Source organism: Camarhynchus parvulus, chromosome 24 (genome assembly GCF_901933205.1).
Source record: "Camarhynchus parvulus chromosome 24, STF_HiC, whole genome shotgun sequence".
Lineage (NCBI taxonomy): Eukaryota > Metazoa > Chordata > Aves > Passeriformes > Thraupidae > Camarhynchus > Camarhynchus parvulus.
The window spans coordinates 2483000-2508616 of NC_044594.1; the positions used below are offsets into that span (position 1 = coordinate 2483000).

The following is a 25617-nucleotide window of genomic DNA, read 5'->3' on the forward strand; positions in this document are numbered from 1 at the left end:
GCCCAGGATCCCTGGGAGCAGCTCCCACTCATCCTTCCTGCCCTGCCCTGCCTTTTGTCTGCTTTTCCCAGGTTTCTCTGGAATGTGTGCAGAGCTCTGCTGTTTGCTTTGGAAGGCACCAAACCATTCCAAACCCTCCAAGTAGAAATGCTGTACTGATATTTTCCTCTCTGCTGACTGGATGGGGGCTGGCCGCTGCAAAGGGAATTAATAATAGGGAGGGCTGGAGTGACAGCAGGAAGGGAGGAGTGGCTTTGGTGGCTGTTTGTTCTCACCTCTTGAAATTTTTCATTCAGGAGCCAGAATTTCCTGAAGTGTGTGAGTGGCTTGAAGGGGCAGAGTGGTCACGGAGGGAATTGTTCAAATGTAAAGAAATTAATTTATAGTGACATAAAGCCCTCAGCTTTCTCTTTAATTCATAAACCCAACCATTTCACCTTTGTATATTCAACAAAATTCAGGTTATCAGGAGAGAGAATGAGTGTAGTTTGTTATGCTGTAATTTGCTAATTAGGGACCTCCCATGATATTAAATATCTTTTTCTCAAAGTAACATTTTCATCTCTTAAATGAACTTTAAACTGAAATTACCTTTCAGGGTGGTAGGTGAGGTATCAGCTTCTCTTTTCTTTTCCTCACAACTTCATTGCTCTCCAAAAATAGCTTCCTTTATGTTTAGCAATCATCAGTTTCTGGCCTGAATATTAGCCTGGACTTGACACAGCTCTTTCACATATTTTCTCCAACTTTGTGATAAGTTTTTGGTTCTTGTTTTAAAACCCCAGATTTGAGATGTTTTTACATTGAAACTTACTCTCCCTGGGTTTGTTTTTTTGCAGTCTTTACCAGCTTTGTCTCTTTATGTTGTGGCCACCATTTTTCCAGAGAAGTTTATATCTCTAAAAGTTCTGTTTATCCTTGTGGAGCAGCATTTCTGACCATATTTTATGGACAAAAAGCTTCCCAAATGAAGTGAAGCATTTGGCCACTCTCAAAACCTCAAGGGGTTTGGGTTTTTGTTTATGGAATGATTCATTTCAAATCCCTCTATTAAACTGCATTTTCCTATGGTGGCCTCATGCCCCCAGGGGAGGTTTTAGTTCCCAAATCTCAGCTCCTAGGCTTGGACTGGACTTGGGAGATGGAATTCACATCCCGTGGAATCCCAGGCTGGTTTGGGGTGGGAGAATCCTTAAAAATTATTTTTGTTCCAGCCATTCCATGGTTGGGAACAGTGTAGGACTCCCAGGCTGGTTTGGGGTGGAAAAATCCTTAAAAATTATTTTTGTTCTAACTGTTCCATGGTTGGGAACAGTGTAGGAATACCGGGCTGGTTTGGGGTAGAAAAAACCTTAAAAATTATTTTTGTTCCAGCCATGCCATAGTTGGGAACAGTGTAGGACTCCCAGGCCTGTTTTGGGTGAAAAAAATCCTTAAAAATTAGTTTTGTTTCAACCCTTCCATGGTTAGGAATAGTGTAGCACTCCCAGGCTGGTTTGGGGTTGGAAGAATCCTTAAAAATGATTTTTGTTCCAATCATTCCACGGTTGGGAACAGTGTACGAATGCCAGGCTGGTTTGGGGTGGAAGAATCCTTAAAAATGGTTTTGTTCCATGGGCAGGGACAGCTTCCACTGGCCCAGGTTTCCCCCAGCCTGGTCCATCCTGGCCTCTCCATCCTCTCAGTCAGGTTTTTAGAGTGAACCCCTGCTCTGTTTGTTGCTAAAGAAATTCCTGTATTGTTCAATAACTTCCAAATAGGACGTAGGGAAGGGAAAAAGAAAAATGAACTTCCCAGAGAAGCTGTTGGGCAGCCCAGAAGTGTCTGGCCAGGCTGTTTGGGACAATTATTTTGGCCCTGGGGTGTCAGTGACCTTGAGAAGTGCAGACTTTGTCCTCCCACCATCCCAAAGAGCTCTTGGAGCAGGGCTGGGGAAGGGAGAGGGACGAGTGCCACCTATTGAAGCTCCTCTCAGCTTTCCTTGTAGCTTTTCTCTCTGCTTTCACTTTTAATTTTAACCTCTCTAACTCCAGCACGGGTTTGGCTGCTTTGTTGTCCTCCTGGCTTGAGTGAGTTTGGGGGAATTTTCATCTCCATGAGGACAGAAAACATTAAAATTGATGATTTTTCCTCCAGAATTTTAGGAATCCACTCCAGACACAAACAGAGACTGATTGTAAAGCATAGTTAAGTTATGTCTCTTCACTTCATAACACAAAGATACTGTTAAGGAAAGCAAAACTGGGAATAAGATGATTATTAATTTTATTTTGAGTACTATCAATGATGAAATCTGATGACTTTGTTACACTCACTGAGTTTCAGCTGGAAAAAGTGAGATATCCTGGTGGGATATTTCAAAATGAGCAGAGTAAAAGCACTTGAAGGTTGCTTCAGGCAGGGAGTGCTATCAGAGCTGATCTAGTTCTGCAGGTCACAGTGTTATCTCCAGAAAACTTCCAGATAACTTCATTAAAATCACTGTAAAGTGTGTCTCTGTCAAGTGTGCTATCTCCTCTACCTCATTTCAGCCTTTTATATTGGATTAGGAGAAGGGTTAAGTGTCCCTTATCTGAAGAAAACAAGTGCAGGAAAAAGCAATTATGGATTAATTTCAGGTCGAGTTATCCTAATTCCAGTTGTTTCTCCATTCTAAATTTATAAGGTGGTCTTGGGTGAAATTGAAGCTTGAGGACTGAAAGAGTTTAACTTGAACAAACTTGAATTAAGTTCAGTTATCCTCTGCCAGGTCAGTTTATGTTGTGTGGGTGCTGCTTTGGCGTCAGGAGGAGGTTCATCAGTAAATCCAAGGATTATTGCATCTGGAGAAAAAGAAATCCAGAGGCAGAGCAGGCTCAGGGCTCTCCTGTGCCTTTAACCAAGGGCAGTCCCAAAGCTGGGTTTGGTGCCTTGCTCAGAGCTGTGGGGCTGGCAGGAGCTGCACAGGAGCTGCTCCTCTCAAACAGCACCAATTCCCACACCCCAGCCCTGGGCAGCATTCTTGGGAAGTGAGACTTCAAGAAGCTTTGGTCATATAAAAGAAGGGGAGGTGCAGGAGGGAGAGGCTCCTTCCTCCCTGCTCCCTGTGCACAGGGGGTGAAAGGTGGGGGGATTTTCCTGATTTTCCTTCCCATCCACTCCCCAGCCCCGCAGAGCAGCTCTTGCCTGCTTTGTTGGCAGGAGGGGAATTCCTGGGATGTGATGGTGCTGCAGAAGCCCTGGAGTATTTTTTCCACGGCTCCCACACCCATTTTCATCCGTGCCACACTGGAGGAGGGCAGGACTGGCTGGGCAGGCAGTGTTGGCTCTTGGGGCTGCTCATTTCCATGGGCAGAGCAGTGAAAGGAGCCCTGGTGGTTTGGGAGCAGTGTGAGCCAGGGGAATGACTCCCTGCTCTGCTCCCATTCATACCTTAATGCTCATTCCAGAAAAGCCAGTCTGGCTGGGACAGCATCTTCCCAATCCCCCCTGTTCCCTGCACACCAAACAAAACTGCTGCAGTTCTGGAGTCGGATTTGGGACAGCTCTAATTTCTTTCTGAAGGTGCCAGTGTAGGAATTTTGCCTGCTGTGCCTTTAGAAGTGGAAAAGCAAAGCAAGCTGTTAGAAATAAAGGTGATGGAAATCACCCTGGAAAACATTTCCAGAGTTCCTGAAGTCACTTTTCAGGGTGAGGACTTCGTTTTGGGAGGATTTTTGCAGCTACTCCTAGGAAAGTGCTTGGTAAGGAATATGCCAGGGCAGCTTTGTCTTTCCCTTGTTCCATTTCCAGGGGAACAAAAGACATCCACAGCATTCCACCTGGTCCAAGTGCAGCACCTACTAAATGAATTTATCTCTGCATTTGTGTTCACATTATGCTGAGTATACCAGAAAACAAAACAAGTTGTCTTTGATGTCTCACAGCAGATTAAAGGAGGGGCACATTCAAACTCATCTCCTGGGATTTTGGCCCTGGACTGGTCTTTATTTCAGAAATCCTGTTCAGGACAGTTAAATGTGACTTGTACTTCTTCACCTCTGCTGTCCTGACTCTGTGCAACATTTCACCTGCAGCAGAAGGTGCCCCAGGAGGAGATTTTGGCTGAGAATAGGGAGAACTTTTTCCTGATCAATAAATCTGTTTTAGCCCAACCCCTCTTGTATTACTCTGAGGGATTTGTGCTTCTGTTTTAGAGCAGCCTGTAGAACCTGTGAGGTGTTCCTGAGCTATTAATGCAGACAAAAGAAATCCTGCTCATTGGTGTGGGTACTGCTGCTCTTCTTTAAAAGCTGCTTTTCCCTCAGGTTGTGTCTGATGTGCCAGAGCTGTCTGCATCTCTGTTTTGTGTAGCTGGAGCAATAAGCTTGACCTGTCTTGACATCCCTCTCCATTTCTGGACTGCCGCCCTGTTCCTGTCTCTCCTCTGTGCCGTGTTGTCCCCGTTCCTTTGAGTAATGTGTGATTATCTGAGAGGATAAGGTTTTGGACTGATGCCTGGCTTGTGTCTCTGTGTGTTGCCCTCCCTGTGGTGCCCCTGTGTCCCCAGGCCTGGTGCAGAGGTGTGTGGTGATCCAGCGGGATGAGAACGGCTTCGGGCTGACGGTCAGCGGGGACAACCCCGTCTTCGTGCAGTCTGTCAAGGAAGGTGAGAGCAGCCCCCAACCCTGCCATGGCCATCCTGGAAATGGCTCTGAGCTGCAGCAGAAAACTCCCAGACTCCTGGGAATGTCTGTGAGCTGGAGCAGAAAACTCCCAAATTCCTGCCAGGTGGGGTGGCTGCAGCTGGGGAAGGATGTGCAAGGGATGTGGCACTCCTTTCACTGTCAAGGAAGGTGAGAGCAGCCCCCAACCCTGCCATGGCCATCCTGAAAATGGCTCTGAGCTGCAGCAGAAAACTCCCAGATTCCTGCTGCAGCTTGGGAAGGGATGTGCAAAGTCAGGGTTGAGCAGTGAGTTTATTCCTCTGAATCTTCAGCCCCTGAGAGAATGAGAGGACACAGCCCTAAGCTGTGCCAGGGGAAGTTTAGGTTGGACATCAGGGGAAAATTCTTCACTGAAAGAGGGATTGGGCACTGGAATCACCTGCCCAGGGAGGGGATGGAGTCACCATCCCTGGAGGTGTTTAAAGCAAGACTGGACGTGGCACTCATGCTGCGGTTTAGGTGATGAGGAGGTGGCAGGTCACAGGTTGGACTTGGTGATCTCAAAGGTCTTTTCCAGCCTGGTTCATTCTGGGATCTGGGGAGTTTGGAGCTGACCTCTTTGGTCATTCTGTGGTGATCTCAAAGGTCTTTTCCAACCTGTATCATTCTGGGATCTGGGGGGTTTGGAGCATTCCAGGGAGGAAATGACTCCATGGGACATGGTGGGATCATGTCCTGGTGTGTCCAGTGCCAGGTGAAAGCAAAACTGCTCTAGGCCCAGGGATTTTACTGAGAGAGGAAGCTTGGCTGAGTGCAGGAGTATTCTGCATGTTTTACAGAAATCATAAAACCATTTTTGCTCTAAATGATTGTACTGAAAGGGGAACTGAGTGATTTCTTTCCTCTCCAGATGGAGCAGCCATGCGGGCTGGAGTGCAGACAGGTGATAGAATTATCAAGGTAAGGACTTTGAAATGGGGAGAGAAATGGGTCCTTTGTCTTAAATGAGCTCTTTTTCTGAAAAAAAAACCCCAAAAACACATTGATATGTCTGCTGTGGTGTTTACATTAGGAATGATCCAAGCTCCAGTGTTCTGACTCTCCTCCAGATCCTCATTTCAGAATTTTATGGACAAATTCTGTATCCTGCCAGGCTCGAGTATCACAGATGCAATAAAACCAGAAATGGCAGGGAAGAGAAGGAAAGCAGAGTTGTTAATAATGATCTGTAAATAAACAGCCTGCCTGAATTGTTGTTTTCTCCCCTAACTGCTCCCACATCCATGTTCTTTTTTAGTCCCAAGCAAGTAAGAAATCAAGTCAGTGACTTAAAAGACTCTGTAAACTATTGCTGCAAAATGCTACAGCAGCTCCTGACACAGATGGAGCTGGGATTGCAACCAGGCATTGAAATTAATGAATTAAATTAGCTACCCTGTTGTTTTCCTGCCCAGGCAGAGATGGATTGCCCTTTTTTTTTGTTTGTCTGCCTGCTTGAGTTCTTTTGGTGTACGCACAGTTTTCTTTTTGCAGAGCTCTGCTCACTGAGATAAACTGTTAGAAGGATAAATAATTTATCTGGTAATGTCTTGAAAGAGGCAGTAATGGAGATGGGGGAGAAAAAAATGCTGCTGTTCTTCTGGAATGTGTGGAATTGCTTGGAAACCAGGAGCCAAACACTGAATTTTCTCTGCTCCCTGCCAGGTGAACGGGACTCTGGTAACGCACTCGAACCATTTGGAGGTGGTCAAGCTGATCAAGTGTAAGTAAAGGCAGGTGACTCTTCTGTCACCTTGAAAGTGTGACAGGCATCATTTCACGGGCCCTGCCAAGGGTGAGGCCAATGCTGAGAGCTCAAGGAGTGTGTGACACAGGGAAGTGACATTGAAATGATTTTGGCATCCTGAATTTAAGCCGATACATTCTCCTGTAGCTTCTGCTTAAGGTAATGTTTGAATTGCCACCAAGCCTTGCCTGGGTGCTTTTTTGCACCTTAAATCCCACAGCTGGGCAGGCACTTAGTGTGATTTCTGTGTGATGCTGCACAGCACTACAAGAAATTCCTTCCTGGTGGGTTTTCTTGTATGAGGAAGGAGATATTTCCACCTTAAATATCACAGCTGGGCAGGCACTAACTGTGCATTGCTGTGTGATGCCTGCACAGCACTACAAGAAATTCCTTCCTGGTGGATTTTCTTCTATGAGGAAGAAGATATTTCCACCTTTACCACAGCTGGGCAGGCACTTAGTGTGATTTCTATGTGATGCCTGCACAGCTCTACAGGAAACACCTTCCTGGTGGATTTTCTTCTATGAGGAAGGAGGTGCTGGTGGTTTATTTTGTGTGTGTGCACTCAAATTTAACCTGCTGGGCTGGAAATTGGACTGCTTGCTTTTCTAAGGGCTGATTCTCATGAAAGTTTTTGGAATAGCTGAAATTTAAGCAGATTTCTGAAGCAGGCAGTGCTCTCAGGCTCAGTTTGGAGGAGGAATGGTGTGAGTTGTGTCTCCAGGGTGAGGGAAATCAGAGAAGCGTGGCAATGTCCCCGTGTGTGTGTGTGACCTGTGCCTGTCCTTGTGTCCCCACAGCGGGTTCCTATGTAGCTCTCACTGTCCAGGGGCGCCCTCCAGGGTCGCCCCAGATCCCCCTGGCGGATTCTGACGTGGACCTGGCAGCTTTTGGGCATATGTCTCCCATCATGGCATCCCCCCACTCGCCTGGCACGTCAGGGAATGCAGAAAGGATCACCAGCCCAGTGCTCATGGGGGTAAGGCTTGGAGCTCTCTTCCCAAAAGGAGAAATGGGTGGTTTTGGCCTGAATTTATTTTTTTTTTCCCTTCAAATTGGCATTGGGATGTTTCCCAGTGCAGTGTTGGAAGTCCCCTGTCCTGAGTGGGGACTCAGATCATTGGAGCAGAGGATGATGAGTTTGACACTGAGCAGGAGCAGGTGGGAATGACTTTTAGCCTTTTTTTTCCCTCCACCAAGCAGAATTCTCTTCCCCTGTTCCTAAACTGCTGAGTACTCCTTGTATGGTGAAATAAGAATTTGGGAATGGGATTCCTGTTTCCTGTCTGTGGGTATTTATTCGCTTACGAAAATGCAAGTAAAAATTTGCAGTTCTATCTGAGATTTTGCAGTTCTATCTGAGATCTGAAAATTTGCAAGTAAAAATATGCAGTTCTATCTGAGATAATAGAAAGACAGTTTTTATACTGTTATAGGTGTTCAAAATTAAGAAAGAATACATAGGATAGGGTTGGAAATTTGAATTGCTTCTCACTGGGCTTTTCAGAGCCTGTTTTTAGGAAGTGGGTGAAAAATGTGCATGTTCATTTTCCTTTTCTACCCAACAAACCCAACCTTAATCTCTTTGTGCTTCCTAGGAGGAGAATAACATTGTCCACAACCAGAAGGTGGAGATTCTGAGGAAGATGCTCCAGAAGGAGCAGGAGAGGCTGCAGGTACTGGAGTTGTGCAGGCTGGAGAGAGCTGGGGGAAGTGATGCAAAGAGGAATTGTTAATTTAATTTATTATCAGAGCTGTGTAAAACAGATTTTGTGTAGCAGCTCCTTGGGTGTGCAGATGTGCAGGTGTTCATTTAAAAGAGACAAACAATTCCTTTGCAGGTCCTGCAGGAGGAGTACAGCCGGACTCCCTCCACCCGCCTGCTCAAGGAGATCCAGGAGGCAAAGAAACACATTCCTCAGCTGCAGGAGCAGCTCTCCAAGGCCACGGGCTGCACTCAGGTAACTCGGGCTCAGCCTGCTCTGGGGCGTGCTCCCAGGCACAATCCAGGGGGTTCATGGTGCTCGGGTGATGCCTCAGGTTTTAGGTTTTATAATTTTCACATTCTGTGCTGCTTCAGTGTGTGGGTCTGAGCTTTACATTAGGAGATGCTGAGCTCTGTGCACAGAGCTGGGAGACAAAACAATTCCTGCTCCAGCTGGGCACCAAGGACAAATGATCCAAATCTCAGCCCAAGAGCACAAACCCCGTGGGCTGGAGAGAGAAAAACAAGCAGGGTGGGACTGCCTGGGCTAAAGCTGGAATGGGACAATGAACTGCAAGGTGCAAATGGAGCAGAACTGATCCAAGGGAGAGACCCCGGGAGCGGTCGGGGATTTTGGGACCATTTTGGGTCACCTTGGGTTCATTTTGTGACCATTTGGGTTCATCTTGGGTTCATTTTGGGACCATTTGGGTTCAGCTTGGGTTCATTTTGTGACCATTTGGGTTCATCTTGGGTGCAGCCCTGGGTGGGCTCTTGTGCTGCCCAAGGTGCATGCATTGAGGAGATGCTTTTAATAAATCCCTGCTTTATTCTTTAACTCTGCCCAGCCTCTGCTCTAGCTCAGCCTGCACAAGGCATCCTGGGCAAGCTGCAGTTGCTGGGACAGGCAGGCTGCTCCCTCTGCAGCTGGGATTTGAAGTTGGCACTGTCATCTTAATCAGGATGTGGAGTGCATTTTGCACTGGGCTCTCAGCTCTGAAAAACCTGCTTTGAAGAACAAGTGCAAGCAATGATGTGTTTATTATCTGTCAGTGCAACTTAAAATACACCCATGAAGTCATTCTTGGAAGCTTTAAACAATTTTGTTTTCACTTTTGAAAAAAAAATAATTAGGCTGTGTCATTTTTCCCTTTTCCCCTGTGTTAACAGTGCAGAAAATTTGGTGTGGTTGTTTTCTCTTAGAAAAGCACTGCAGGCTTTTCTAGATAAATTAAGGGTTTATGAGTAATGTGAGCTGCCTGGGTTTTGAAGGAGTTGATTTTTAAAGATGATCTCTTGAAATATTCTGCTTTCATCTTTGCAGGATGGAGTCCTGTCCTCCAGGTCTGTGTCAGAGTCGCTGCAGATCAGCGAGGGGGAGGCAGAGAGTGGGGACAGTGGCAGCAAACTGGATTTCAGTGGTGACAGCCCCTCCAGACCCAACAGTGACATTGCTGATGTGAGTCTGAAAAGATTTTCATAGGGAAAAAAATTTCCCTGTTCTATTGGATTGGTGTTAGAGACTGGGAGAGAGTAAATCTGGGGGTTTTATCCAGGATTAGATTGTCCTGGCATTAATCCCTGTAACCAGACAAAGATGGATGCCAGCATGTTTCTCTAAACTCATTTGCCAATTAGAGCATCTTTGAAGGGAATATTCCAACTGCAGCACTGTGACTCAGATCCAGGCAAGCTTGGCCTGAGAGTGGGAAAGATCCTTCCCTCTACCAAATCAGCTTCAGTTCCTGCCTCCAGCCAAAGCTCCTGGTGTGTTCACTCATGAGTTATCAATCTGTGTGCTCTCCCTTGGTGCCTAATCCTTAATTAAGTCACTCTCTGATTAGTGCAGGGGAATTGAGAATCTCTGCTTGGATTTGGCCTAAGTTTGTTGATTAACTTAAGGATGTGGGAGCCAAATCTGTCCCAGCAGTTGGAAGTGAAAGGGAGGTGGGTGAGATGGAGGCACCCACAGCTCTGTTTTGAAACATTGCAAATCTGACCAGATCCCAGTCAGTGTTTGTGTTTAATGAATGCAACAACAAAATTCATAATTATCTTCCTAATAATCATCATGCTGTCAGTTTTGGGGATGGAATTTGATCAGTGCAGGTGATTGGCACACCAAACATTCCAGCTTTTCCGTCCAGCTCTGAGAAAATTAAGGATCAGGGGTGGAAGAAACCTTCGGAAGTGGAAAGAGCTTTGCAGATGGGAAAGAGCCAGGCTGGAAAGCAGCAGTCTGAGCAGTGGCCTGGCTGGAAAAACCTTTGGGTTTTTCCAAAAAAAGATGAGCCAGCAGCACGTGGGTTTTGCAAGTAAGGCTCTGCTGGGCTTCCTGAGCAAGAGGATTCCTGGCAGATGGGAGAAGAGAGATGAACTGTGAGAAAAGGTGGAGAGAGCAAGGAAAAAGCCAAGGGCTGGAGATTTTACAGCTCTGCTGTCACCAGATTTCTGACCCAAACTTCTGCATTCACTCGAGTTTTGGGGTTTTTTGTTTTACTGTGCATGTAGGACACAGATTTTCCTCTGGTTTTTCACACCTCCTTTTCCTGTGAGAAAGGAGAAGTTTTTGGCTGTTGTGGCTGCCAAAGTGCCCAGTGCAGTTCTCCCTTCCCTGGATCTGCTGGTACTTACCAGAACTGAACTTCCCTCTTTCCCAGAGCCCTCGCAGTGGCCTGAAGGAGAGAATTTATCCAGATGAGAGCCCAGAAAAGGCTGAGCTTCAAGACACTGTGAGTACAAAACATCAGATGTCACAACAGCATCTCCTCTAAAGGTCCCATTAAAATCCTGCTGCTTTCCCCCACTTTCTAAATGGAGCATGCCTGAACTTTGCTTTAGAAAATAAAATGCAATTAAAGTGGTGCAGGGAAAGTTAATTAGCTGAGTAAATGTTTATGGAGCTTAAGAGCAGGGCCATTTAGAGGTGACAAATACCTGATCAGCAGTGAAACAGCTGGGCCTGCAACAAGGAGAGCAGCTGCACGTTTTATCCTTGAGTCCAGCCCTTTTTTTTTTTAGGATATTCACTCATTTGGGGGCTGCCATTTCCAGCAGGGCTGTGGGTGGAGCTCAGCAGGAAGGGCAGAGCTGTCTGAACACATCATCATCCTTGGCATGACTCCTGGGTTCTCCTTGCCCTCCTCCCAAAGCCACATTTCCCCTCTGTGCAGGGATGGCACTGGGCACGTGCCAGGTGTGCTCCTGCCTGCAGCTGCTTTTGATGCACCTGATTGGATGTTTGGGAATGTTTGGATGCTGGGAGGGGCATCCAAGGTGGAGTTTTTGAAGAGTTACAATGATCAGAGCATCTCCAGCTTTCCCTGTGAGGGACAATGTCAAGGTTTTGCATTTCTCCTTCTCTTCAGGACTCCCAGTGCAGCGTGGGCAGTCCCCTGTCCCGAGTGGGGACTCAGATCATTGGAGCAGAGGATGATGATTTTGACACTGAGCAGGAGCAGGTGAGTCTTGTGGCTTTTGCTGCTCACAGTGACCCCAAGATGTGTTAAAAGTCTCTTTTCCCAGCCCAGCAGTCAAAGAAGGAGTCAGAGCTCTTCAGTTCTCATTCTCAAGGTTGTTTATTGTTTCTTTTCTATAAAATTCTTTCTCCTGTCCAGCTGAGATCTGTTCAGCAGGACAGACAGAGGCACTGCCTGTCCCAGGGCTGTGTTATCTTTTTATACTAAAAACTACATGTGCAATATTTACAGTTACTTCCCAACACCCATCACCTATGTTAGACAGTGAGCTTCTACTCTAAACCAATCCCAAATTGCCACCATCACAGCAGGAGATGGAGGCCAAGAAGAAGAAGAAGAAAGGCTGGACATGCCCAGATTCCTCCATCTTGCCCCATGAACCCCCATTCCAGTAACCCCAAAATTCTATTTTTCACCCCATGACAAACTGATTATTATTCTGCTTAGAGTTCCGTGGCTTGCAGATCCTCATATAAGGTTGGTCATTTTTTCCATGGATCATAATCAAAGGCACAGGGGTCTGGGGCTCTGTGCCAGGGTCTCTTGAGTTCCCTGGCAGGGGTCCTGGCACTCCAGGACAGCCAGAGGGATGTCCTGAATTCCAGCAGGTAGGAATGACTTTTAGCCTTTTTTCCCTCCACCAACCAGAATTCTCCTCCCCTGTTCCTAAACTGTTGAGTACTCCTTGTATGGTGAAATAAGAATTTGGGAATTCCTGTTGTTGCTGATCTTTCCAAATAGAAATATTTGGGGAATTTATGAGAATATCCATCTTTGAGTCTGTTATTTTTCTTTCTTCTCCAAACCTTAATTCATTATTTTTAAAATTATATATAATGAATTAAATTATAAAATTAAATTTTATCATTTTATAACTAATTTTAAATTTATTTATTTCTATGCAATTAATTAAATTATAAAATTAAATGTTATCATTTTATAACTAATTTTAAATTTATTTATATACAATGAATTAAATTATAAAATTAAATTTTATCATTTTATAACTAATTTTAAATTTATTTATTTCTATGCAATTAATTAAATTATAAAATTAAATGTTATCATTTTATAACTAATTTTAAATTTATTTATATACAATTAATTTAATTATAAAATTAAATTTTATCATTTTATAACTAATTTTAAATTTATTTATTTATATACAATTAATTTAATTATAAAATTAAATTGTATCATTTTATAACTAATTTTAAATTTATTTATTTATCATTTATTTCACGTTCTTTAGTTTTCCTTAAATCCCGAATTCTTCTCACAGCAGCACAGCTACCACACGCTCACTCTGCTTTATTTTAGCTGTCCTTTCTCCTATTCCTGAATAATTCAGATGTAATTCCCTGTGCCCTGCAGATCAATGGGCAGTGCAGCTGCTTCCAGAACATCGAGCTCCTGAAATCCCGCCCGGCTCACCTGGCTGTGCTCCTGCACCACGTGGTGTCCCAGTTTGATCCTGCAGCGCTGGTGAGAAGCTCTGGAATTGTTTCCCCGGCTCACATTTGGGGATCTTCACCTGAATTTACCAGATCTTGTGCAGCACTCCCTGCAAGGAGGGAAATGCAGACTCTGTGTGGGCCTGGGGGTGAAAAATCCTCATTTATCTCCTCAGATAAAGGGAGAAACACAAAAATAACTGTTCCCTTTATGTTTGGCTGGTTACAAATAATTATTTATCTCCTGAAAGCCTCTCATTCCCAAGGTGTAGGATCCCAAGGTGTAGGATCTCATCCCCAAGGTGTGGGATCAGGCGTCCACAGGGAAGCTTTGCCCTCTCTGTGCTCCTCTTCCAGCCCCTGCCCTTTCAGATAAAGGGAGAAACACAAAAATAATAATTTTCTTTACATTTGGCTGCTTACAAAGAATTATTTATCTTGTGAAAGTCTCTCATTCCACCCCAAGGTGTGGGATCAGGTGTCCACAGGGAAGCTTTGCCCTCTCTGTACTCCTCTCCCAGCCCCTTCCCTCTCAGGTAAAGGGAAAAACACAAAAATTATAGTTTCCTTTACATTTGGCTGCTTACAAGTAATTATTTATCTCCTGAAAGTCTCTCATTCCACCCCAAGGTGTGGGATCAGCTGTCTACAGAGAAACCTTGCCCTCTCCCAGCCCCTTCCCTCTCCCCCATTTCCAGGGCACCTCCCTGAGGAGCTGGGAAAGGTTTCAACCCAGCGCTGCTGAATTCCTTCAAACACTGGAAAGGAATTTGGAGTTTTCATGGTTTTCACCTCATTTCTTGCCCTCCTGTTCCCCACAGCTGTGCTACCTTTACACAGACCTGTACAAACAGACCAACTCCAAAGAGACCCGGCGTGTTTTCCTGGAGTTTTACCAGTTTTTCCTGGACAGAGCTGCAGTAGGTTCCTCTTCTTTTCCTCATTTTTACACATCCAGCGAGTTGACTTCGAGCTTTCTCCACTCACCTGAACTGTGAAAAACCAAGGGGGTTAAAGCCCTTCAAAAGAAACAGTTTTAAAAATCAAAATCAGAGTAATGTTTAATAAATAACTCCATAAAATGCAAAAATGTAATAAAAATTTGAAGTATTTTTGTTGAAATGTTACCAGGGAATGAATGGCCTCAGGTGCCTGGTAACAAAGTAAATCCCAGGGGATTTGTTGTTGGTAGGAGAAATAATTTAATTCAGCGAGTTCTGGCTCTTCTGTGTTGCTTTTTTAGTTAATAATTGCTGTGGGTATTGATGTGGCTGTTCCAAGGATTGGGAAATTTTATGTCTCTGTTGGAAAGCTGAGAAAATTCTTTGCTGTCATGAATTAAACTCCAAGAAACTGCAGCAGAGCTTTATGTACATGTTCATCTTAAATAATCCTGTGAAAATGTATTCATGGGAGTCTGCCCTTTTCAAACCAGCAGATTGGATGATTTTGGCTTTTGAGGGAATTTCTCGGAGTGATTTGTGTGTTTTATTGGCGTGTTGGTTTCTCTGTGGGTTCTCCCATCCTTTCTTTCCTTTTGCAGAACCTGAAAGTCCCAGTTCCAGAGGAAATCTCCTTGGAATTAGGTAGGGTGGGAGTGAAGGGCAGAGGGTGGGTTAATTCATTAATTAATGACTTTATTGAAGTCATTTATTGAAGGTGGGGGCCGTTCCCAGAGGAATAATTGGTGAATTTTCTGCCTCCCAGACAGGAGGAGGCCAGAGCTCCTCCCTGAAGAGCTGCACCGCCAGTTCATCCAAACCATGCAGGATAAAGTGTGTCCAGAGGTCCAGAGGAACCTGGAAGATTTCAGGTACCAAAAGCTCTCTGTGGAGTTTCCTTTTCATTCATATTTGATTTCAGTCTGTGTTCCAGCCCAGGGAAAGCTGAGGGAGCTATAATTCCTCTTGGATTGAATAAGAACATACCAGGAATACACCCTGTGGCCAATCCTTAAATCAAGTCATCAGTTGCAATCCTAGAGCTTGGATCCTTCATTCCTGGAAGCTGTGTGAGGAAATGTCAGAGTATTTTTTCTTAGGTTTTGTTGTACAAGTCTCTCTTCCTGATTGTGTTTATAATCAGCTTATATATTTTTTTTTCCTGTCCCTGTTTTCCTTTGGGCAGGGAATAATCCCCCTTCCTAGAGCACAAGCTGGGCCAAGGGAAATTTAGGTTGGATATTAGGAAAAAGTTTTTTCCTGAAAGGGTCTTTACCCTAGAGGGTGGTCTGCCTGTGGAGATGATGGAGGTGCCCAAGGTGGTGGAGTCCCCATCCCTGGGTGTGTTTAACAAAGCCTGGATGTGGCACTGGGTGCCAGGGTTTAGGTGAGGTGCTGAGGCTGGGTTGGATTTGATGATCTTTGAGGTCTCTTCCAACCCAGTGATTCTGTGAAATCGGGGAATTCTGTGAATTTGGGGGAATTTTGGGACTTCTCAGGGACCAGGGAGGTGGTGGAGTCCCCATCCCTGGGTGTGTTTAACAAAGCCTGGATGTGGCACTGGGTGCCAGGGTTGAGTTGAGCTGTTGGGTTGGACTCAATGATCTTGAAGGTCTCTTCCAACCTGGTCATTCTGTGATTCTGTGAGTTAATTCTGTAATTCTGTGAGCTCTCACAGGCATGGAGTAGAAGTTGATAATGAATTTGCTTTTTCCTGTGGAGTGCTAAGAGCTCCATGCCAAGCTCAGCGATGAATTCTTCATACCTAAAAACCTCACAAAACGCCCCCAAAACCCCTCTGTGACACACCCTGAGTAATTCCCAGCTGCAGGTGATGCTCCCTGTGCCCTCTTGCAGGCAGAAGAGGAGCATGGGGCTGACCCTGGCCGAGGGAGAGCTGAGCAGGCTGGACGCAGAGCGGCTCCGCGACCGCAACGCCGTGGAGAAGGAGAGGAGCTGTGCAGAGCAGATCCTGGCCAAAATCGAGGAGGTCCTGTAAGTGACACCAAACAGGACAATGGGGGGAAGAAAATAACCTTAAAGGTGCTGGGAAAAGCGGGATGGAGGAACTGGGGAGTGGGGTTTGGTGTCACTGGGTGTAGTTGCTGTCCCTGTGTGTTTGTTGGGGTGGTGGCAGCCGGGGAAGGGAAGGGAAGGGAAGGGAAGGGAAGGGAAGGGAAGGGAAGGGAAGGGAAGGGAAGGGAAGGGAAGGGAAGGGAAGGGAAGGGAAGGGAAGGGAAGGGAAGGGAAGGGAAGGCTCAGGATGGAATGGAAGGCTCAGGAGGGAAGGGGAGGCTCAGGAGGGATGAGGAGGCTCAGGAGGGGAAGAGTAGACTGAGGAGGGAAGGGAAGAGGAGGCTCAGGATGCAATGGAAAGCTCAGGAAGGAAGGGAAGGCTCAGGAGGGATGGGAAGGTTAAGGAGGGAAGGGGAGGCTCAGGAGGGAATGGAAGGCTCTTCTGTCCAGGAGGCTGCTGTGAAATATTACAGGCAATGCTGCCATTGTCAGCCTGTGCATTATTAGATCAGAGCCCTTTTCCTGCAGAAACAACAGCTTCACAACCCATTTTCTCCTTTTTAATGTGGGCTGAATCCAATTTCCACAGCTGAACCTTCACTTTTGATTCCTGATTTTATTTTTTTTCCCCCTGCTGGGACTGCTGAACATTCTAAAGGACACTTCAACACAACTACTGATGCTCTGGGTGGATGGGACCGGGTGTTAATTGAGTTTTGAGCTTCATTTTAAAACCCTTTCTTGTTTTTAGGATGACATCTCAGCCTCTGGAGGAAGACAAGAGGTAATGGGAGCTGGGGAGCTCGGGCTGTGTGTGCAGATGGAACACGACAGCCCTCTCCCGGCTGTTCTCCAAACTCCTGAACCCCCTGGCACAAATCATTGCAATTCAGAGCACCAGCCTCTTCTTTGCTGATGTTTGCTGCCTGTGCTTCACATCTTAAAAATTACCGTCCCTCAGAGTTTGTGTTTATTTTTGTTTTGTGTTGTAACTGCCTCCATCTGCTCTAACATTTATTTTCTGTATGTGCCTTGTCCTGTTCAGTTTTTATCTGAGCAGCTTTTCCTCCTTTTTGCAGTCACCTTTTACTGCTGCTTATTTCTACCACAACTCAAAGCTATAATGTGACATCAAATATGGTTTTAGTGTAGAATTTTAGGACCTCCTGTGTAATCCTCAAAATTGTATTTTCACCTCCTGGGCTTTTGGGCCTTCTATCATGGAATGATTTGGTTTGGGAGGGACCTTAAAGATTAATTAATTCCAACCTCAGCCATGGGTAGGGACGACTTCCACTATCCCAGGTGCTCCAGCCTGGCCTTGGGCACTTCCAGGGATCCAGGGGCAGCCACAGCTGCTCTGGGCACCTTGTGCTAGAGCCTTCCTATTCATATATTCCATCTTTATTTACTCCATAATTAAAAAAAATTAAAAACTAAATAAACCAATAAATGATAATAATAAGAAGAAGAATAATAAGAAAAATAAGAATAAGAAATAATAATAATAAATAATAAAAAACCACAAATGTTAAATTAAAAAATTATAAATTCTGCTGTTGGCTGAGCCTTCCCATTATCTGTGGGAATTTATTTCCCTTCATTTCATCACTTTAATATAAAAATGAACTTCTCAACAGAACCTTGGCGCTTGACCTTAATTGTATTGACTCAATGTATTTTCCCAGTATTTTCCTTTTAAAGCTCCCTGGTTTTTTTCTGTGTTTGGCAGCTCCACGATGCAATATGTGATCCTCACCTACATGAAACACCTGGGAGTGAAAGTGAAGGAGCCTCGGAACCTGGAGCAGAAGCGGGGCAGGATTGGGTTCCTGCCAAAGATCAAGGTACTGCTGCCATGGCCACAGAGGATTTGTGTGCAAGTCAAACCCCAGTTCTGCAGGAAAAAATGTAAAAGTGGGTGTGATTTTTGTGTTTCAAGAGGATTTGGGATTGCTGAGCTGCACAGCAAACCTAAGAGCTGAAATTGGGTTCTGCATCTGTTGGTAGAGGAGTGAGTTGGAAATAATTGGAATTATTTGCTTTATCTCTTCCCCTGAATTCACCTTGTTTTTGGCTGTTATTAAAACTTTGGGTGAGGAATATTTCATAGAACACAACCTTGAACAACAGGAGGATCTCATTAAAGCTGTTGCCTTGTTTACTTCAGTTTTTCCTGGAGAAATTTACCCAAACCCTCCTGGTTTGTGATGCAGGAGAGCTCTTCTCCCTGCCACCCCCACTTTTCCAGTTACATAATGAATGTTTCCACCAAAACTTCATCCCTGTGGGTGTGATCCCTTGTCTCCCACAGCATGGGGGTGTATCTGGTCACAGTAGCTGCTTATTTTCATCAGCATTTCAGCTTCCTTTGAAATACTAAGAGAGTTTCAAGCAGTTCTGCACTAACCAAAAAGGTGAAACAGTGTGAAACCCTTTTGAAGCTTTTTGTCCTCTCCCTTAAAGAACTAATTAAAATCTCAGTAAACAGCTGGATTTGAAGCAGTGAGTGATGAGTTTGATTTTCTTTCTCTGCAGCAAAGCATCAAGAAGGAGAAAGAAGGAGAGGAGAAAGGGAAGAGGAGAGGCTTCCCCAACATTCTGGGTCCCCCAAGGAGACCGAGCCGACACGACAGCAGTGCAAGTATGTCAGCCCAGGACCCCCTGTGCCCTGAGAGCCACAGAAAATCAAAAATCCCTGCCAGGAACACCCCCATAACCCCCCCTAAACCTCATTCCACCCATCGTGCCTCACCCAATCCCGGTCCTCACAATTTGGACCCCGCTTCTCTCAATTCCCTTCCAGCCCTGTCTCACCCTGAGGGGCTGTGGGATTGAATTTTGGGGTGGGATTGAGGCATTTTGGGGTGGGATTGAGGCATTTTCGGGTGGGATTGAGGCATTTTCGGGTAGGATTGAGTGATTTTCAGTAGGATTGAGTGATTTTCAGTAGGATTGAGTGATTTTTCAGTAGGATTGAGTGATTTTCAGCAGGACTGAGTGATTTTCATCAGGACTGAGTGATTTTCAGTAGGATTGAGTGATTTTCAGTAAGATCAGGTGATTTTCAGTAAAATTGAATGATTTTCAGCAGGACTGAATGGTTTTCAGTAGGATTGAGTGATTTTAAACTTCTTCTTGTTAAAACCCAACTTCAAAACGCACGAACCTCTTTGGCCCTGCAATGCTGTTTCTCTCAGCGCTGCAGGGGTGCTTTCAGCAGGGTGATGATTCTCTCTGTCCAGTTGGCAGGGCCATGGAGATGCAGAAGCCCAGGCACCCCAAGCACTCACCCACAGCCTCTTCTGTGAGCCCAGAGCCCCCTGAGTCCAGCAAGACGCGCCAGAGTGGCTCCTCCAGCGATGGCACAGATGCCCCCTACCCCCCTGCCAACCCCATGTCCCCCCTGGCAATGGGGCCCTTTGCCTCTCCAGAGGGCAGCAAGGACAGTGACACAGGTAGGGTGGAATGAAGAGTGGTTGGAAGGTTGTGTGCTGTGAACAGGATGTGCAGAGCGCTGATGCAACGAGCTGGGCTAATTAGGCAATGCTTTGATGTCATTGGAGCTGCTCTTCCTCACCTTAATCAGCTTTTCCTCAATTAGGGAATGTTGCCACGAGCAGCAGGGGTTGTTAGTGGGTTCTGCCACTGTGGCATTGGATCAACCAACAGGAAAAACCCAGCAGGTGCCACCTGAAGCTTTTGTCACTGAGACTTGTTCTTACCGCCCTGGGAATCGAGTTCCTCCAGCTCTGAAGCTGGAATCAAGAGGCTCTGGAGAAGCTGGGAGGTTCTCTTGTGTCCTCTAACTTGGTTCCTCACCTTTCACATTTCTCCTGTGTCCAGGTGTGAAGCAGCCTGGGGAAGCCCCACCTGCCAGTGAGTCCATGGATGGCACCCCCCGCACCCCCAACAACACCTTTGAGTTCCCATCTCCTCTGGAAAACCTGCAGGAGGAGGAGGGAGAGGCTGAGAGGTAACTCTGGGTGCTTGAGGGAGCCTTGGGAGAGAATCAGGAAAGCTTGGAATGGGTTGGAAAAGATCATTGTAGAGTGAGCTTTGTCAGTGACTGCTGAAATTTAGTGCATAAAATGACAGTGACATTGTTTGTGTTAAATATTGTTGGTGGAATTAGGAAACTTTGGGTTTTGTCTCTGCTGTGATAGAAAACTGTCAGGAGAGGGGACAGAATGCTCTGCCTTGGAGCTCAGACCTCCATTCTGAAGTTGTTCTGAGCAGGGAGGAGTTCAGGCACAAGCTCCCTAATGATTCCTTTCCTTCCTTGCAGGATGGTTGACATGGGAACACCGAAGCCTTTTCGCAAGTGAGTGTGCTTAGAGATGTTTGAACTTGACTGAATTTGTTTGGATTTCAAGTGGTTATGAAGCAGAATGCAGCAGTGCTCTTTGTTCTGAGGCAGCACAGTTGTCTGCATGATCTCTTTTCTTTAAGAACACACGAAATCAGACACTGGCAGCCATTTGTAGGGCAGGTGGAGCGAGTCATATGCAAAAATACCCCTTTGATCTGTGAGTGAAGTGGAATGATTGCTGTATCCACTGATTTAAATGGATGGCAGTTGGGTTAGGGAGTAGAGAGATCCCTATTTTCCTTTTCAACCTGTGTTGCTCTTGGTTCTGTACCTGCAGATAGACTCAGGCAAGAAACTGTAACCTGCCCTTTTCACTGCCTCGATATCTGACTGCAAATGATTTCATCTGTGTCATTAAAAGGAGGGTTATGAAAACACTGTCAGAACAGTCCATCTGTAAAGGGCAAAATTAGAGAATGTGCCCAGAGGTTCAGGCATCAAACAGCCCCCAGCTGGCAGGGACAGTGTGTTCATAAAGCTGATTGATGTACTCAGCTTTTCCCTGAAATGGGAATTAACTGACTCTTTTTTTCTCCTCCCATCAGGATGGACAGTGTTGGCTTTGCAGATGTGCAGAGTGAGGATGAGCTCTATGACTTTGACATGGACATGGACCCTCCCAACTGGCAGCAGCTTGTGAGCAGGGAGGTGCTGATGGGGCTCAAACCCTACGAAATCAAACGTCAGGAAGTGATAAATGGTGAGATGGGGGTTCTGTCCTACCTGGCCAAGCTCAGAGCTGAAACCTTCCCCTGCAGCTTTGAAGTTCTTAAAAATTTACAATTAGGTTTTTTTTGTGAAATAATGGCTGGAGAATTGTAGAACTTTTGGTTTGAAGAGTTCTTAAGTGTGAAACCTGTGCTTGTTACTGGGAAATAACCTGAGGTGAGATTGATCCAGTCCTTAGAGGAGAAATAAACAATATCAAGTGGTTATTAAATATTAAGGCACTGAAAGGCCAGGTTTTTAATATGTTCTATAAAAGAAAACAAGAAAAGCTTGGGTTTTTGGCAAGCAGGTGATGGAAATGCTGCTCCCAAACTTCAGATTGGAGTTGCAGCTCCTGCCGAAACCTTTGTGTGGATTTGTGAGCTCAGAGCTGTTGGTTTGCGGTAAATGATAGAATTTTCCAAACAGCCCAAACAGCAGGGCCTGGAATATGGACCAGGGAGGGAAATGCTGCTGAGGGCCCTGCTCTGAGCTGCCCTGTGGCTGCACAGTTGCCATCGTGCTCTCCCTGTGTCCCCAGAGCTGTTCTACACGGAGCGAGCCCACGTGCGCACGCTGAAGGTCCTGCACAACGTCTTCTACCAGAGGGTCACCAGGGAGGGCATCCTCAGCTCCAGCGACAAGAGGAAAATCTTCTCCAACCTCGAGGACATCCTTGGGCTGCACGGTAGGAGCAGCTGGATGCTGGAATTTGGGCTTCCAGTGGCTGAAAAATTGAAGTAAAGGGACCCTGGAACATGAGGCAGCTTCACCCAGTGCTTGAGGGGGAGCAGAATTTTTGAGCATAGAGCAGAATTCTTCAGGAATTCTTCAACACTGCCCTGGGCTTGCTTTTGCTCACACTTGCTCCATTTCTGATTCACAAAGATATTTTGATGAGGGATCATGTGTCCAGTGGTGGAACATGAGGCAGCTTCATCCAGTATTTCAGATGGAGCAGAATTCTTTATGACACTGTCCTGTGCTCGCTTTTGTTCACACGTTGTTCCATCTCTGATTCACAAAGATATTTCCACGAGGAATATTGTGTCCAGTGTTCCTTTTCTGTGTTGATTCATGCTTGATAAAAGAGCATTGAGCTTTATGGGCCAGGGTTTGAGATGGTACAGCTGCTCCTGAGGAGAGCAGAAAACAGATTTATGAAGATTGATGTCTGTTTGTTTCTGAAGGGTGGCCCTTCCTCGTTGTTTAGGGACAGGACTGCTCACAGTAGGAATTTCAGCCACTGAATCATCAGTTGTGTGGTTTTGTGGCTTCTGAATTATTCCTGTTGATAGAAAAGTGATATTGAGCCTCAGAAAAGATGAGTTTGGAATGGTTCTTAGGGGTCCTTTGAAGCCAGGTGAGACACAAATGCAAAGGAGTTACATTTCATTAGATATCCTAAATTTATTAAGTTGCACGATATTGTTTATTAGCTAATTAAAATGATTTCAAATCTGATCTTCTCCTAGAACAGCTTTTATGTTAGATGCTGAAAATTAAGCCAGCATTTTGACCACTATTAATAAAATTTACCTTTTTTTTTCCTTCTTTTTAAGTTGCACTGAACGATCAGATGAAATCTGTCCGGAAAAGAAACGAGACTTCTGTCATTGGCCAAATTGGGGAAGATTTGCTCTCCTGGGTAAAATTCTTTTAATATTTCTTCTATTTGAAAATAATGTGCCATGGAATGACCAATAGAGCCAGAGGTTGGAGGAGGTAATTCCCAGCAATGGGAGCTGAAGGGCTGAGAGTCCTGGAGCCAAAACAGAGCTGGAGGATGAGGGGGGAAGGAAAGCAGGAGGAGCTCAGAGGATTTTCATCTGACTGGAATAGGAGTCATTTAAGGCACAAGAATAATATCCTAAAGATGTGTGGGTAGAATAGAAAGGTACTTTGGGTACATAAAGGTGAGAGTGGGATTTTGAAAAATGTAGTGGCACGATTTATTTCAGTAACACTGAAGTGTGAGCCTGGTGTTGCCTGCGGTGCAGTTTAAAAAAAAATCAGAAATACTGATTTCTAATCTTAGAATGTATAAATTTGGAGTTTATAGTGCTGCTACAGGCTTCACTTTTGAGATCTTCATGGAGAGATTTGGCTGCCCTATCCCTGGAAGTGTTCAAGATGTTTTGGGGTAGTGGAAAGTGTCCCTGCCCATGATGGGGATGACCTTTAAAATCCCCTTCAGCCCAAACCAGTCTGGGATTCTGGGATGTGGGAGGGCTGGATTCAAGAGAACTGAAGAGTTTGGGATGGAAAGGTCTCCTCTGGGAAGACAAAGCCTTAAACCAGGGCAGAAATGCCTCCTCATTTTTGTCAATAGTTCCTTTGTTCCCTGGTGATCCCAGTCCTGTGTGGCTCTGCCTGCTGAGCTCCAGCCTGTCTAAACTTGGCTTTTTTGGCTTTCTGGCACAGTTTAGTGGAGCAGCAGAGGAGAAGCTGAAACTTGCCACTGCCACCTTCTGCAGCAACCAGCCCTTCGCTCTCGAGGTCATCAAGTCCCGCCAGAAGAAGGACTCGCGCTTCCAGACCTTCGTGCAGGTGGGTTTGCCACAGGGCTTGGAGTTTTCTCCACCAAGCTTTTGAGTTTTTCTCCACCAGGCTTTTGAGTTTTTTCCCCTAAGCTCTCTTTTTCACCACCAGGCTTTGAGTTTTCTCCTCCAGGCTTTTGAGTTTTCTCCTCCAGGCTTTGAGTTTTCTCCTCCAGGCTTTGAGTTTTCTCCTCCAGGCTTTGAGTTTTCTCCTCCAGGCTTTGAGTTTTTCTCCACCAGGCTTTAAATTTTCTCCACCAGGCTTTTGAGTTTTTCTCCACCAGGCTTTAAATTTTCTCTTCCAGGCTTTTGAGTTGCCTCCACCAGGCTTTCAGTTTTCTCCTCCAGGCCTTGAGTTTTTCACCAAAATCTGAGTTTTTTCCCCTTAAGCTCTCAGTTTCTCCACCAGGCTTTGAGTTTTTCTCCTCCAGGCTTTGAGTTTTTCTCCACCAGGCTTTAAATTTTCTCCACCAGGCTTTTGAGTTTTTCTCCACCAGGCTTTAAATTTTCTCTTCCAGGCTTTTGAGTTGCCTCCACCAGGCTTTCAGTTTTCTCCCAGGCCTTGAGTTTTTCACCAAAATCTGAGTTTTTTCCCCTTAAGCTCTCAGTTTCTCCACCAGGCTTTGAGTTTTTCTCCACCAGGCTTTTGAGTTTTTCTCCACCAGGCTTTAAATTTTCTCCACCAAGCTTTTGAGTTTTCTTCTCCAGGCTTTTGAGTTTTCTCCTCCAGGCTTTGAGTTTTTTCCATCAGGCTTTTGAGTTTTTTCCCCTAAGCTCTGAATTTTTTCACCTAAGCTCTGAGTTCTCTCCACCAGGCTTTTGAGTTTTCTCCACCAGGCTTGGAGTAACTTCAGCACAGCCCAATGAATCCTCCTAGATAAAGTTCTGATAACTAATGCCATTAATTAATGATGTCATGCCTAACAATGCCTTCAGCTGGGGACCACGTCCAGCGCTGTATTTATCTCTCCTGGTGGTTTCTGGAGGGAGGAGCGCTCAGTTCTGGGCAGCACTGATGGAATGCAGGGCAGCTCAGTGTCCCAGGCAGGAGATGCCATCCCCCTCGAGGTGCCTGCTGCCCAAGGATCCCAAATCCCATTGGGTAGAGTGCTCAGAGTGCCAGGAGCAGGAGGCAGATGCTGCACAGCTGCTCTGCCTGCCAGGGCTGGGCTGTGGGTCCGTGTGGCATTTGCAGAACGTTATCTCCATTAGCACAGGCTGGGAGGAGCTCTGCGAGTACAGGGGAGATTATCTTGACAAATATCCTGAGTTTTGCTGCACTCTGAAAGCCCAAACTGATGTGTTCCCTGGGAGCTGCTGACTGAGATGGATTGGGGATGGGCCCATGCCCATGGGGAGTAATGAGGGGAGGAAGGCACTGCTGCTGTGATGAGCTTTTCCTCTGGGTAATTGCAGATGGAGAGGGGATGTGTTGTCTGAGTGATAGATCTTGGCATCTCTTGTCTTGTATTTAATTACTGGAAAGTGAAGTAATAGATGTTTAAGTGATGAATAGATGTTGTGCATTCAGGTAATTATGGCCTTAATAAAAATGACAAATGCAGATATTGTGCTTGTTGAAATTTAGGATGCTGAGAGCAATCCCCTGTGCCGGCGGCTGCAGCTGAAGGATATCATCCCCACAGAGATGCAGAGGTTGACTAAATACCCCCTTCTGCTGGATAACATTGCTAAATACACAGGTAAAGCCTTGCCACTGGGATTTGGGCACCTGTGACAGTGTTCACAGGGGTCTGAGGATGAGGGAAGAGACGAGGATCTGACTCCATGTTTCAGAAGGCTTGATTTATTATTTTATGATATATATTACATTAAAACTATACTAAAAGAATAGAAGAAAGGATTTCATCAGAAGGCTAGCTAAGAATAGAATAAGAAAGAATGATAACAAAAATTTGTGGCTCGGACTCTCTGTCCGAGCCAGCTGGGCTGTGATTGGCCATTAATTAGAAACAATCACATGAGAC

The 25617-nt window shown here is 45.5% G+C and overlaps 1 protein-coding gene across 4 annotated transcripts in view; it reads left to right on the plus strand.

The window, feature by feature from the left end:
- Positions 1-25617, plus strand: part of ARHGEF12 (Rho guanine nucleotide exchange factor 12) — an 81636-nt gene that overhangs the window by 42164 nt on the left and 13855 nt on the right. For all 4 annotated transcript variants that reach the window (XM_030964815.1, XM_030964813.1, XM_030964814.1 and 1 more), the window contains 25 exons: positions 4529-4627; positions 5536-5585; positions 6330-6387; positions 7215-7393; positions 8013-8090; positions 8256-8375; positions 9444-9578; positions 10780-10851; positions 11488-11580; positions 12973-13083; positions 13874-13972; positions 14596-14638; positions 14760-14865; positions 15851-15988; positions 16761-16793; positions 17742-17856; positions 18548-18653; positions 19255-19467; positions 19856-19985; positions 20298-20333; positions 20927-21081; positions 21631-21777; positions 22652-22737; positions 23514-23639; positions 25218-25332. In XM_030964815.1, coding sequence (XP_030820675.1) covers positions 5547-5585; positions 6330-6387; positions 7215-7393; positions 8013-8090; positions 8256-8375; positions 9444-9578; positions 10780-10851; positions 11488-11580; positions 12973-13083; positions 13874-13972; positions 14596-14638; positions 14760-14865; positions 15851-15988; positions 16761-16793; positions 17742-17856; positions 18548-18653; positions 19255-19467; positions 19856-19985; positions 20298-20333; positions 20927-21081; positions 21631-21777; positions 22652-22737; positions 23514-23639; positions 25218-25332 — 2533 coding nt within the window. In that variant the 5' untranslated portion in view covers positions 4529-4627; positions 5536-5546. The remainder of the gene's footprint in view (positions 1-4528; positions 4628-5535; positions 5586-6329; positions 6388-7214; positions 7394-8012; positions 8091-8255; positions 8376-9443; positions 9579-10779; positions 10852-11487; positions 11581-12972; positions 13084-13873; positions 13973-14595; positions 14639-14759; positions 14866-15850; positions 15989-16760; positions 16794-17741; positions 17857-18547; positions 18654-19254; positions 19468-19855; positions 19986-20297; positions 20334-20926; positions 21082-21630; positions 21778-22651; positions 22738-23513; positions 23640-25217; positions 25333-25617) is intronic.